Source organism: Pan troglodytes, chromosome 9 (assembly GCF_028858775.2).
Source record: "Pan troglodytes isolate AG18354 chromosome 9, NHGRI_mPanTro3-v2.0_pri, whole genome shotgun sequence".
NCBI classification, from domain to species: Eukaryota; Metazoa; Chordata; class Mammalia; order Primates; family Hominidae; genus Pan; species Pan troglodytes.
Genome location: NC_072407.2, coordinates 47,416,765 through 47,431,719, shown reverse-complemented (window position 1 = coordinate 47,431,719; position 14,955 = coordinate 47,416,765). Strand labels below are relative to the sequence as shown.

The 14,955-nt window shown below is 36.0% G+C and overlaps 1 protein-coding gene across 8 annotated transcripts in view; it reads right to left on the bottom strand.

Annotated features, from left to right (window-relative positions):
* TTC17 (tetratricopeptide repeat domain 17) overlaps positions 1 to 14,955 on the bottom strand; it is a 135,924-nt gene that overhangs the window by 79,056 nt on the left and 41,913 nt on the right. For all 8 annotated transcript variants that reach the window (XM_001157068.7, XM_009460257.5, XM_001157497.7 and 5 more), the window contains 7 exons: positions 13,751 to 13,863; positions 11,186 to 11,332; positions 9,693 to 9,808; positions 9,371 to 9,536; positions 8,107 to 8,184; positions 7,745 to 7,969; positions 558 to 744 (listed from right to left, as the gene is read on the bottom strand). In XM_001157068.7, the coding sequence (XP_001157068.1) occupies positions 558 to 744; positions 7,745 to 7,969; positions 8,107 to 8,184; positions 9,371 to 9,536; positions 9,693 to 9,808; positions 11,186 to 11,332; positions 13,751 to 13,863 (1,032 nt within the window). The remainder of the gene's footprint in view (positions 1 to 557; positions 745 to 7,744; positions 7,970 to 8,106; positions 8,185 to 9,370; positions 9,537 to 9,692; positions 9,809 to 11,185; positions 11,333 to 13,750; positions 13,864 to 14,955) is intronic.

Sequence of the window (14,955 nt, the reverse complement as noted above, 5' to 3'; positions counted from 1 at the left end):
TTTACCCAGGTGGATACACCTATACACAGGCATATATGCCCATATATATGCTGTGGGAGGGAGTGGAAGAAGAGAAAAATATGCCACTTAATGTTGGGTCACTATATTAAAGGTAGAGTAAAGGTCTGAATCACCTTCAATGAAAGACAAGGAGCTGTATTTCAGTGACTGAGTATATAGAAGAACTGCTTCAATTAAAACTGTATACTTTGACTTCATGGACAGGAAAAATGTACTTTACTAGGAATGTCAGTTATTATAAAACATCAGAGATTTTGGAGGGAGGAAAAAAATCTCAAAGCCTATCCATCCCAGTTGAATATAACACATATTTTAGTTAGCCTTTCTTAACCAGAGTTCTAAGAGAGAATTAAGCCTTAATACCCTAAGGCATCTATAGTAAGTAAGGAATTAACATCTTTTCCTATGCATCTGGAATTATACTGGTTATCTAAAATCCTTGGGTAAAATAGAGAAAATCATTTTCTGTGTTCTTTTGATCAGAAGAGGAACTCTGGCTGAGCTCATTAGTTTGTCAGCATTTGAAAGCTGCTTACCACTGCAAACAGAAGAAGTGATGTTGTACAGAAAAGGATAAAACTGCATACAGCGGATCAACTTCAGGCTGTTTTCACACTCTGGACATTTGGTGGTTAATTTCAAGGCCTGTCTAAAGGCCTCAAGTGCCCCACTGATATTCTTCAGAGCAAGGTAAGCATTTCCCAGGCTCAAAAAGGTCAGAGGCTGAAAAGAAAAAAAAATCGGCAAAATGTTAATGAACTAATATTTTCTGGGAGTTACAAAACGTTTACAGTATATGGCTTTTGGCTCTTTTTAGGTTACCCCATAAATGTTATTGCTAACTATCCATTTTATTCATACCAGCCAATTCTAAACTGTATAATACATGTAAATGTGTTCACTTTTTTTGCTAAGATAAAAAATATATAAAGTATGTAATATAAACTATATATGTATATACCCGTGTAACCGCCACACTGCTCAAGATACTAAAATGTTTTCAGTACTCCAGGAGGTTCCCTTGGGCAATCCAACCCCAGAAGTAACCATTGTTGTGATGCGACTTCTGTCATCATAGTTCTTGAACTTCAGGTAAATGAAATCAAACTGCACGTTCTCCTATGAGTACATGTAATATGTGTCCTTTTGTAGCTTCTTTCACTCAATCTAAAATTCATTCATGCTTCTGTATACATCAGTAGCTCATTGTTTTTTAAGCTGATGTGTAATGTTCTAACATAAGAATACACCACAGCTTGTTCATCCGATTAGCAGTTGGGCTATTTTCACTTTCGTCTATTATGAATAAAGTTACTATGAATATTCTTGTAAATGTCTTGATAGGCACATTGTCCTCATTTTCTTTGAGTATATACTTAGCACAGGTTGTAAGGTAGATTTATATTTAGTTTTAGTAGATAACAACCAAATAGTCTTCCAAATGGATGCACAAATTTACACTCCTACCAGCAAGTGTGAGAATTCAGAGACGCTGTATTGTCAGTCTTTTTAATTTTAGCTATTTTAGTGAGCTGCAGTGGTGTCTAACTGTGGTTTTCCTTTGCATTTCCATGATGAGTAATAATGTTGAGGGTTTTTTTTTTTCAGGTGCCTATTGGCCATTTGGATATCCTCATTTCTGAAGTGCCTGTTCTTTTCTCTATCTAAAGGAATTAGGTTGCCCTTAAGGCCTTGAAGGAGCTCTCTGTCTATATTATATATTAGTCTTTTGTTGAAAATATTTATGGCAAAAATCTTCTCTGTCTATGGTTTGTTTTTTTACTCTCTGAATAGTATCTTTTGATAAACAGAATTTCTTAATTTCAATGAAGTTCAGCTTATCATTTTTTTCTTTTATAATTAGTGCTTTTTGACATCTTTGCCTACTGCAAGGTCATAAAGACTTTCTCCTATGTCTTCATAAAGAAGGCTTATTGTTTTATCTTTCATATTTTGGTACATGATCCACTTCAAATTAATCCTGTGTATGGTGTGAGGCAGAAGTCAAAGTTCTTATCTTTCTCCATAAGGATATCATCCAATTATTCTAGCACTAACTTACTGAAAAACCAAAATGTTTTTTCCTCACTGAACTACAGGTACCCCTTTGTCATAAACCAGTGGCCATATTCATGGTGGTCTACTTCTAAATTCCCTATTATGTTCCATTGCTATATGTTTGAGTATCTTTGTACCAATACCATACTCTTTTAATAATAGTAAATCTCAAAATCTGGTAATAAAAGCCTTCCAACTCTGTTCCTCCCCATCACCCTGCCCCCATTTGTGTGTGTGTGTGTGTGTGTGTGTGTGTCTATTCTAGGTCCAGTTCTATGTAGATTTTAGAATCAACTTATCAATACACAAACACATATATGCAATTACTAGGTGTTTGACTGAGATTGAATTGAATCTATAAATTGATTTACAGAGATCTTACATCTGAACAATATTGACTCTCTCAATGTGTGAACATGATGTATATCTCCCTTTACAAGTTGAGTATCCCTTATCCAAAATGCCTGGAACCAGAAATGTTTTGGATTTCAGATTTTTTAACATCTTTGAATATTTTATTATATTTACTGGCTGTACATCCCCATCTGAAAATCCAAAATCCAAAATGCTCCAATGAGCATTTCCCTTGAGTGTCAGGTTGGTGCTCAAAAAGTTTTGGATTTTGGAATGTTTGGGATTTCAGATTTTTGAATTTAGGATGCTCAACCTGTACTTATGTCTTCTTTCTCTTAGTGATATCTTGTAATCAGTATATAAATATTGTATATCTTCTTTTAGGTTTATTCTTAGAAATCTGATGTTTTCTTTATTTCCTTTTTTTGAGACAAGGTCTCATTCTGTTGCCCAGGCTGGTCTGGAACTCCTGGGCTCAAGAGATCCTCCCACCTCAGCTTCCCAAGTAGCTAGGAGTACAGGTGCATACCACCACACTTGGCTAATTTTTTTTGACTTTTTTGTAGAGAGTGGATCTCATTGTGTTGCCCAGGCTGGTACTGAGCTCCTAGGCTCAAGCGATCCTCCCCACTTAGCCTCTCAAAGTGCTGAGATCACAGGTGTGAGCCACCACAGCAGATCTGATGTTTTCTTGATGCTATTGTAAACAGTGTACTTTGTATGCTATTTTCCAATTGTTTGCTGAGACTTTGTTTTCATAAGCAGCCCAAAGTATTCAGTTTAGGTCATTTTAACTGAAATACATCTATAGTGTTTTTATATTTGCTTGTGTGCAAACCATATGTTTTAAATTTATTTTATTATTAAAAATAGTTAAAAAGATCTAAGAATGTTTTATTTTCAAACTGTACAATATATCCCTATGTAAAACAATGCTTATGATTTATCCAATTACCTGCTTTTGACTGGGGCTGTTAGATCATCAGAAATGTCTCACTGTAACCAAGCCAGAGGATAAAAAATATTCTAGATTAAGGAAGTCTAACCTAAGCAGCTCAGATTACATTCAAACTATTACTTAGTAGTTCACACCCAGATACAAAATTAAATCCCATACTTAGACTTCAAATTTATCTTTATATTTTGCATAAGGAAACAAAGTGTTATAATTATCCCTATGACAAAATGACGGCTGTAAAAATATCCTGCATTGAGATAAACTGGTTAGCATTTTGGAAAAAAAGTTGAACTTCATCCCTTGAACGAAAAAATAAGTACTGAGTATTTACTATGTTGCAGGCATAGTTTTGAACATTGAGGATACAGCAGAAAATAAGAAAGGCAACTGCTGCCTTCATAGACCTTACAGTCCAGTGTGGGGATGTCAGTGAGCAAAATGGGACGGAGAAAAATATAGAAGGAAGAAATAGAGGTAGCACTAGATTGTGGGGGGCGGGGGGAGTGCACCATTTAAAACAGAGTAGTATGAGAGGGACTTACTGAGAAGTTAGTATTCATAAGACTTCAAGGAGGTGGAGTAAGCAATGAAGAATATTGGTGGGATGAAGTACTCCAACCAGAGAGGATAGAAAATGCAAAAGACCTGAGGTAGGGGCATGCTTAGTATGTTCAAGGAACTACAAGGAGGCAAGTGAGGCTAGAATAGAATGTGCTAAGGAATGACTTGACAGAGATAAGGTCAGAAAAGTAACAAGGTCATGTAGGACCTTCTATATCATTACAAATGCGGATTTTCCCGTGAGTTCTATGGAGAGCCACTGCAGGGATTTTGAGCCAACAAATAACAACATTTGACTTTTTATAAGGATTTCACTGTTGCTGTATGAGAACAGACTGAGGGACGATGGCAGAAGCAGAGAAACCAGTCTAGAGGTTATTAAAATAATCCAGACAAAAATAATTATGGTTTGGATGGGACAGCAGTAGAAGCAATGATAAATAGTAAAATCTGAGGTATATTTTGAAAACAGAATCAACAAGGTTAGCTAGTGGACTGAATTTTCCCTGAGAATAGGAGAAAGGTATGAAGGAAGCCCCTAAGTTTTTGGTCTGAGCAACTGGAAAGATAGCTTTATTATTTCCTGAAATGAGGAAGACTGGGAAGAATAAATTTGGAACAGCATTAAGGAGTTTGGTTTTGGCCTTTTGTTCTAGAGCGCCCTTTAGACATCTAAGTGGAAATGTCAAGTAAGCTGTTGAATAAAGGAGTCTGGAGTTCAGGGCAAAGGTGACAGGTAATTCACCAGGAAAAGGGCAGTCTTCTCAAGATATGAAGCTGAAGAACTGGATATCTGTGTAAATATGAACTTTGATCCCTACCTCACACTACAAAGAAAATTTAACTTGAAATGAATCATAGACCTAACTGTAAAGCCTAAAACTATAAAATATCCAGGAGACGTCACAGGAAAAGATCTTTATATATTTGAGAGCCAACTATTCAAAGATTAAGCCACAGAAAACAAAAACAAACAGTTTAGTGAGAACACTTGAAATCTAACAATAGAAATCAACATTGAAAAGACTGGCAAACTTAAGGGCAATTTTTAAATGCTAAGATAAAAAGGCAAAGAGAGAAAATATTTTTAACACGAGAGATGGAGTTAAAGAGTTTATCATACAAAGGGTTTGCACAAAATCTAAAAAACAAAATTCTAAAATGAACAAAATGTATATACAAACTTTTACTTTAAAAATACAATTACAAGGTTGGGCATAAGGGCTCACACCTGTAATCCCAGCACTTTGGGAGGTCAAGGCGGGCGGATCACTTGAGGTCAGGAGTTTGAGACCAGCCTGGCCAACATGTTTCTATTAAAATACAACCCTGTTTCTACTAAAAGTACAAAAATTAGCCGGGCATGGTGGTATGCACCTGAAATCCCAACTACTCCGGAGTCTGAGGCACGAGAAGAGCTTGAACCTGGGTGGCGAAGCTTGCAGTGAGCTGAGATCATGTCACTGCACTACAGCCTGGGTGACAGAGCAAGATTTTGTCTCAAAAAAAAAAAAAAAAAAAAAAAAAAGAAAAGGAAAAAAAAAGAAAAACACAACCACAAGATAAAACTTTACGTTACAACAGAGAGGTGGTATTTTTAAGCAAGCGAAACTTGTTTTATAAATGTTAATTCAGAGGTAGTATAACACGACTAGAGTATTTGCCCTGTGGCCAATCTCCCTGAGTTCAAAACCAAGCACCAAGCTCTGTGACTTCCCATAAATCCCTTACTCTGTACATTTAACTCTTAAGAGTTTCCTCATCTATCAAAGGGGAAATTCCATCTCACGGGGTTGTTATGAGGATTAAATTAGTTACTACATGTAAGATACTTAGTATCGTGCCTGGCTCTAGTAAACAATCAAAAAAATTGGCAGTTATTTCAGTTGTTCAATTCTAATAAAGACACAGGTGGAATTAATATTTTTAGACCTTGTTCATGGCAATATATACTGGCCCAACCATTTTAGTGGGTTGTTTGGTATTTTGTGCCAGAGCCATCAAAATATTCATTCTCTTATTGACTTAGTAATTCCACTGCTAACAATCTTTAAGGCCTTTGCAGAAAACCATCATTGATAATAGCTAAGTGCTGTCAGCAACCTAAATATGCAACAACAGAAAAATAGGCTGTGGCATATCAATTCATTGGTCCTTTATAGAACCATTTAAATTGAGGGCTTTAAAATTAGGTAGGAATAAGTTTTTTAGAGATCACCTGTACAGTAGAGTTGAAACATTATGAAATACTTGTATAGAAGACATGCTTATAAGGAAAAATTTCCAAAAGTTGGGAAGAGGGTGCTGATCAAGGAACATTTTTGGGGCCGGGTGTGGTGGCACATGCCTGTAATCCTATCACTTTTGGAGGCTGAGATGGGAGGATTGCTTGAGCTCGGGTGTTCAAGACCAGCCTTGGCAACATGGTGAAACCCCATCTCTACAAAAAAATACAAAATTCTGCCATACGCAGTGGTGCATGCCTGTAGTCCCAGCTACTAGGGAGGCTGAGGTGGGTGCACTACTTGAGCCTAGGAGGTGGAGGCTGCAGTGAGCCGTGACCACGCCACTGCACTCCAGCCTGGGCAACAGAGCAAGAACATGTCTCAAAGAAAAAAAAAGGTATATTTTTGGGGTACCCACCCTGATCCATCAATTTATCTTTTTATTCTTATTGTAGCACCATGGTATTTAACAACTAGAATTTCAGTATGATTTTAAAATATCAAAAGGTAACTGATCACTAAAGGAGGTCTTTTTTCTTCAGAAGAATACTACCTAAGTCCCTTGGCTGAAAACAGTAAAAAGGGAATCATGAAAAGTTTCAAGGGAATACGGCTGCATTGCGCTTTCCATTGCCCACTTTATCACATCTGTTCCCACTGTACCAGCACCTGGTACACAGTAAGCACTAGATAAATATTTGATGTACTTCTCTGGCAATGTGACCTGTTACATAATATTGAGATTGTAAACTTCTGCTTAAAATCCAGTTGTGAATTTCTGTATTTCAAAAGAAAACAGGCAATATTTTCTTCTCATCCTTAAAAAATCAGTTTTCAGACACCATAAATAAACCTCAACCATTCATGCACATCCCTTCTGAAGGTTTCTTTGAATACAAAACCTATAAACATTTAGACATTAGGTATAAAATCAATTTAATTGTATATTTATTATAACTGAATTTCATGAAACCTAAAATGACTGCAATTATAACATCCATCCTGATATCAGAGATGTTAAAATATGAAAAACCAAAGTTGTATCTTCAAAATCATGAACTACAAAGCACTGATGTAACTCCATAAGCTGCATGTGAGAGGTTTGGGGCATGAAAATCAATGTATCTATTTATTCTTATCAAAACCACCTTTGAACTGTCCTCTGGCTTGAAGGGTATAAATATTTCTATAAATTAAAGTTGTAAAACAGTGTAATATTAAGCAGTGTGCATGCTGTGATGAGTAGGATAAAATACAAACCAGATGTTTCAGACAGACATAAAAAAGCGGCAGTATATTTTTACACCTATGTTATTCTTATTTAAATGTAAGTTTCCAAAAAAAAAAAAAAAAACTTAACTGTGTAATTATAAATTTCACTCAAAATTTAAAGAACACATCAAAATACAACGAAAGCTTTTTCACACTCTCTTGAAATAATGCAAACGCTACTGTGAAAGACAAAACATGACATTTTTTATGCTTTCCCTAGAAAAATACAAATTGTAATCTAAATTTGAGTTACCCTACATAGTATACGGAACTATGAAATCCCTTAAAACCTCACCTCAGAGCTATTGATGGCCAAAGCTTGAAGTAGCAGCTTAGTGGCATCAAGATGAAGGCCGTAATGAATCAAAAGGTTGGCCAAGTTGACAAGAGGAACATCTTGGTATTGAAGTGGAGCTAAATTCAAAGCCCTCTGAAGACAGGCAATAGCAAAAGTGCTATTTCCTACTGCTCTCCAGTATAGTCCAGCTTCATTGAGTATGAGCCAGACAGGAGCATTTGGCTGAAAAATCCAAAAATACTTCAGTTAGTACAAGAATACAGTACTTGTTCTAAATAAGATTTTTAATAAGTGCATTTTAACTTTTACTTATAATTAAGAAGCATTTAAGTTTTAGATGTCTAAAGTAAATGACTCACCTTATTAATAGCATGAAATAAGAAAGACCCAATTTCTTCTTCTGGGATAGTATAGTTATTAATACGGGAAAGCAAAATCTGAAACATCAAAAGGAAGACTGACTCAATTGAAAATAACAGGGAAGACATTTGAAAACAATTTCTATAGATGGCAGTCTTTTCTTAAGCTCCTCAGGAACAGCTAATTTGAACAAATATTTATGATCATATATATGACATAAATTCATTCACATACCAACAGGTGTTGACCTGCTCACATGTATGTAATAGTTTAACTAAAAAGTTAAAAAGACATATATACCCCCACACATTAAAGTAACCTACCATACCCCATTAAAGTCAGCCTAAGTGTTCAGAACCCAAGAAGAAATTATTCAAAAGACAACAGCATGCAATATCTGATGTAATAAAAATCTACTGTCTTTCCTTCCTGGAAAATACCAGATACTCAATTATTCTACTTCATGTTCCTGCAGCATTTATATAACTGTCAACAACTCTAAGGCACAGATCATGGTCTGTTTATCTTTTTGTATTCCTAGCATCCAAAACAATGTCTGGCACATAATGTTTTTTGCCTAAGGAAATGTCTGTTGAATATAAGTAACAGTAAGTGCCTATAGTTTTGAAATTAACTTAAAAAAAAAAAGGTGGTTGTGATGGTCTGTGATTGCTAAAAAGGTAATTTTTTTTCATTTTTATCTATGGAATGATATCTAATATGGTAATATACAGTAATAAAACACTCGTAGTTATATATAATTAATAGGAATTTAGGAAAAGAGCATAATTGAACTTCTAATGTTTGCAGAGTCATTATCAAATTAATATAAATTCCTATGGACCTCATATAAGGTCACAGCAGGGTTGATAAGGCCAGAGAAAGAGATTCTTCAAGCTTTCAATTTATATACACTTCTGGAGGCCTGGAGGATGCAAAGCTAACTTTTAGTGGTTGCAATGGCCTGCATTACACCGACTCCATTAGATAACAGAGAGTTCTGTGCTACTCATCTTTGAAGTGCTCTGCGTTAGAGGAATAGTGTTTAGGTGATCTATGTATAGCAGCCCCGAGGAACTCTCTGGCACTCCTTTAATAGCATGACTGACTTCGCCATCATTTCACCAATTCTTTAACTCTATCCTTCCATTTTATATACTTAAAGCTCAACAGCTACCTTCTATCAATTTTTTGTTCCATTTAAGAGGCTTCTGAAGTCACCCAGAATGGACGGCAATAAATACCAGCCTAAGTGAGCCTTACTTTTCGTGCATGGTCATCTGGCATTTTGGCTTTCAGATCCATGCGAACCTCTAATTCTTTGACTAAGTAGGACAGAGTGTGGCTTTTTCTGATGTCAGTTATGGAACAGTCAGGGGTTTGGGCCTCTTCTTCTGTAGAATAATCATCACTGCTGAGTTCGTGGATCCTGGCACAAGAAAAAGGAACAAGATTCATATTTTCAAAGTTTGGGTGACTTCAAGATAAAGACTTAATTTTTCAAGTCCAAGGCTGGTGCTCTCAAAGAACCGCTAGATGACAATCATGCAGAATCAGGTGCTTTGCCAAATCCATCAGCACTTGCCTGAGTCCTTTGTTTTCCGGAGGCAGAAAATACGTTGGCAATTCCCCACCAACAGGGACTCTAGGGTAGCTTTCTGTACAATCTGCTCTTTTAGGCCATAGAATATGCTGTTTGTCCTGATAAACAAACAAAATTTCTCATAAATTTCTTTGGATTCAATATTTCAATATGCTAAATAAACTTTTAAAACGATATACTACAATAATTGAACAAAACTATAATATCTTAAGATTATGGTAGACTCTATAATATTCCTGCTACTGCAGATTATTAATCTAAGTCAGTAATTCTACCTGCTTTACCACAGACTGGTTCAGGGTTGGGCGGGTATAAGCCAGTTGAGCCAGTGAGACACAAGAAGAGGCTTGCTTGGGGCTTTTCGGAAAGAGAAGCAAGTCTTAGGCTCTTACGTTACATATGAACAAAAAATCATGTTGTTCCAGTTGCTGCTGGCTGTCATCTTATGACCATGAAAAAAACCAAGCTTTTGGATGAAACCAATACTGTGGATGGCAGAGTGAAGAAAAAAAAAAAAAAAAAAGAAAAAGAAGAAATGGGTCACTGATGACATCACTGGGCCACTGAATCAACCAAACCTGAAGTTTATCCTATTTCTGGACTTCCTGCAGTAACAGGCACATTTTCTTTGTATTTACTTTGAGGTGGAGCTTATGACTTGTACCTGAAAGCATACATAAGCCTATAAAACCTGGCATTGAACACTACTTTTCCCTGAACTAAGGTCTTTTCTTTGCCAATGCCAAAGTTTAACAATTGTTTTATGATTTGTAAAATGTTAATTTTCTCTAAAAATAAATAAGATGTATCAGAGGCTTACTAAACTTAAATCTTCAAGCTATCAAACTTTGAGGGATTTATATTAAATATAATTAAATCTAAGTGGCTGTTTAATTCTGTTAAACACTTGATTAAATTCTGAAAATTTAATGGTGAATAAAAAGCACACAGTCTCTGTCCTCATACCTTGGTATCCGCCTCAGCTAACCTACAATTCTTTCTTAGCTAGTCTAGACAGGCACATGTACTAACTTGTTTATTGTCTGTATCATCTACCAGAATGTAGGCTCCAGAAGAGCAAGGGGGCTTATCTATTATACTGCCAGCATTAGCCTGGCACACAGGTGGGAGTTCAATAAAAGAATGCCGATTAAGCGAAGTATATAAAAACATACGCTTGGGTCAAGTTTAGAAACTTGTTAAGGTTGGTAATAATACTCAGAGGAGAAAGCTTTGAATTGAAATCAGGGTGTCTATCTGCTCTACTTGACTGGGAAAAACTCAAGGCAGAAATTGCATCTTACTCATTCACTACCTAGCAGAATGGCTTTTCCATTTAATAGAAATGTACTACACGTTTGCTGAACTAATCTGAACAGTCATAGAGGCCATATTAATCAGTGAGGTTGAGGGCCACTGCTTTAATGGATCTTGCCAGTTTGAGAAAACTGCTTCGTCATCCTCTATTAACTTACCCTATATGCATCAGAGTCCCTGCCCCAAATCCAGAGAATAGAATGGGCTACGGGAGAAGACTTGACCGAATCATTGATATCACTCTGATTTGATTGAACATCAAAGTTCACAGACATCATACTGGAGGCTGATGAATCCTCACCAAACTAGAAAATGAAACAAAAAGTTCAATCAAATTGAAAGTGGAAAAGGAGTTGTGACTATAATTTAACTCATACCAAAAAAGCGAGTGAATATTCAAAATTAGTAGAAAATCAGAAAGTAGCTCAGTAATAAAGCAATTGGATCTTTTAATTTTAAGAACTATGCCCCAACGATATTCTTTCATGGATAATACATAGTTAACAACTTTCAATAACTTTGCCATTGGAGTATGAGAAAAATGGCATAGGTCGTTTTCGTGTCCCTTTGCTTCATTTTTATGATTTAGTCTCTTTAGGTTAATAATTAGCTAATTGAGAAATCTGGTTCATTATTCCCCTTTTCTTCCTACACTAAAATGCTCACCACTCTAAAATTAGTGTGCCGTGTGTGGGTAGAGGCGAGGGAACTTAAGAAAGTATTCTTAAGGGTTCTATAACTATCACTTAAGGATTACAGACTGTTGTGCAATCAATTACAAAGAAAAGTTTTGGGGGTGAAAGGGTAACCTAGATGAAAGAACACAAACATATACAGCCTTCCTTCAAAGCAAGGTGGAACAATGTTGGATATACTTACAAAGATGCTTGTGTATTTCTGAAACCTTGCTAGATAATGACAATGGGACTGGGGATGGGATGGGGTAGGAAAGACAAAAGGAAAAGGAATGAATATGATGAATTTGTAGCTCTAGGTCTTTGTGAATAGGAATGGATTCTTTCACTATATAGTGGTGATACAATTTTATGAATATAGACTATTGGAAGCTACACTCCTTCAAATGATCTGTCTTGAGACCATCAAAAAGTCCAAAAGGTACATTGGGTTTCAATCTATTTCATTTCTAAACATCCCCCTTCTTCCCTTTAAAATGCTTGGTTTTAAGATAAAGAGCTATAATCCCAGAGGGTGTGAATCTGGTCTTCTTTATTTTTTCCCTTGGAAACCAAACATGAGATATTGCTGGGAGCTGGTTTACAATACTCATAGGAAGCTTTTGGTCCCTATCACTATTTCCCCTTTTAAATGGCTTCTTAATTTTTGTCTCTTATTTTTTCCCAATGCAGTCTGGATTTTTCCAGATTAAAGAGTTCTAAGTTTTTGTGGTTTGTCCTCCTATAGATGCTCTCCTAATCTCTTAGTTATCTTAAGTAGTTATTGCTGGAAATTTCTGTATCTACGATTAGACATGATGAGTTTTCTCTAAGATAGAATAAATGTTTTATTTCTAATACAGGTTGAGTATCAGTTTTCTGAAATGCTTGATCAGGAGTATTTCAGATTTGAGATTTTTTTGGATTTTGCAATATTTTATTACACTTACCTCTTAAGCATCCCAATCAAAAAATGTGAAATCCAAAATGCTCCAATGATCATTTCTTTTGAGCATCATGTCAGTGCTCAAAAAGTTTCAGTGTTTGAATCTTTTTTTTTTATACTCAGAATTCTGGCTGTACTTGCTGTCTGTACCACTTATTCAACATCTATTATATACTATCTGGTATCATTACATGTGTTAGTTCTTCCCAACTAGATAGATTAGGATTGTATATGTGTATGTGTGTGTGTATACATGTGTGTATATACAGCGACAGAAAGTGAGAGAAAGTACACACCTAGCAGTGGGCTTAATAAAGATTTTCTGTTGATAATGAGCATTTTGTTGGTGGTATTGGTTGAGGCAATATAATTGGACTGATTACTTCAGGAAACAAATAGCATGGTTGCTCTCAAATTTTAAATAGGTCTTACTCTAAAAGGGAAAATGGGGAGATGAAAGCTTTGAGTTCAATAATAATAATAGCCCAATTCTAGCTCCCATGGTAAAAGAGAAAAGAATCAAATGCATGTGCATATAAATATTTAGATGGTACTTTAATAAATAGAAAGCATCCATGGAGTTACTGAGTACTCCCTATAAAATCTGACTTCGTAAACATAACAACATAACAGATAATCAAAATCTCTCTCTCACTCTTTATTTATTTATTTATTTATTTTTTGAGACACAGTCTTGCTCTGTTGCCCAGGCTGGAGTGCAATGGCATGATCTGGGTTCACTACAGCTTTGACCTCCAGAGCTCAGATGATTCTCCCGCCTCAGCCTCCCGAGTAGCTGGGACTACAGGTGCATGCCACCATACCTGGCCAATTTATATATGTTTTTGTAGAGATGGGGTTTCACCATGTTACCCAGGCTGGTCTTGAACTCCTGGGCTCGTGATCCTTCTGCCTCTGCCTCCCTAAGTGCTGAGATTACAGGCGTGAGCCACTGTGCCCAGCCTCAAAATCTTAAAGATCTAAATGACAATCACAAATTTTAGGGATCAAATATACAAAGAATCAAGAGGAAAAAACAAAAGTTTTAAAAAATCTTTATAAAGCAAACGTTTATAAGAATTAGACTGGACCAAGAAAAAGACCTGAACATAGTCCACATTTTCAAAGATATCTCCACGATGATAGCGTACAGGCTGGTCCCACTGGCAATGTAAACTATGCTGCTGGTTGACCAGTCGGCATATCTGATGATTTCCTGGAATAAGAAAGGAAATTACACAAATGATGAGCAAGGTCAACAATGCCAATGTGATTTTCTTAGACTAAGTCATTTAGTATCAACCCTGTATCCCTCAGAGCCTAGCAGGCTACTTACGTAGGACGTACTTATATAGAGAAATATTCATTAATGGTTAATCAAATAAATCATTCTAAGAAGTCCCAGTTTTTCCACCTACAAAAACAAAGGGACTCCACTAGATGATTACTGAGGTATCTTTCAGCAATTATAGTCTGTGATTGTAAAATCTAGAGATTACATCGTTTTAAGAGACTTTGGCCATCTTTCTGGAGAGAATTTGCTTTACACACTTCATAATTTTGTTTCAAATGCATATATAAGAGCTCTGGCTGCATTTCAATATACTGGGCAGTAAGTAATTCCAAAGACTGAGCATATACTCTTTACACTCATAATAGCAAAGAAAACTTGTTAAGGGAATTGTAAAATAAACTATAAATGGTCACAGCTAAGTGCCAAAGGTTAAGAGGCTTTCTTGACCAACATACTTATCAAGGGAGAAGGGTATAATTAAGAGATTCTATTAATTTATTCTGTTATCGAGTTGTCAGATCTGCTCCCTTGTCATTAGAAACAAAACATTCTAGATATAACCAAATCATTGTTCTCATGCCAACCCAAGTTCCTATAAACCAGTGGTTCTATTTTTATGGATCACAGATGCTTGAGAGATTTTAATAAAAGCTATATACCCTCTTTCAAGAAAAATAAAATTGGACACATACACAATTCTACATATAATTTTGGAGAGGATTTCAGAACCCCCTGAAACTAATCCATTGACCCAGGTTAAGAATTCCAGTCTAAAATTTTACTTCTAAAATACTGTTTTTAAGAGAGCAAGAAAAAAGGAGTATGGATGGGTTGTTTGTAGGGTGGGTCTGGCTTGTATTCACTTAGTGTAAGGCCTTGTTACCCATAGTGCAGAGTTTTTAGACCTGCGGCAACAAGCATCACCTGGGAGCTTAGTAGGAAGGCAGACTCTCAGGTCTCAATTCAGACCTACTGAATCATAATCTCCAGGAGACTGATATGCATATTAGGGTA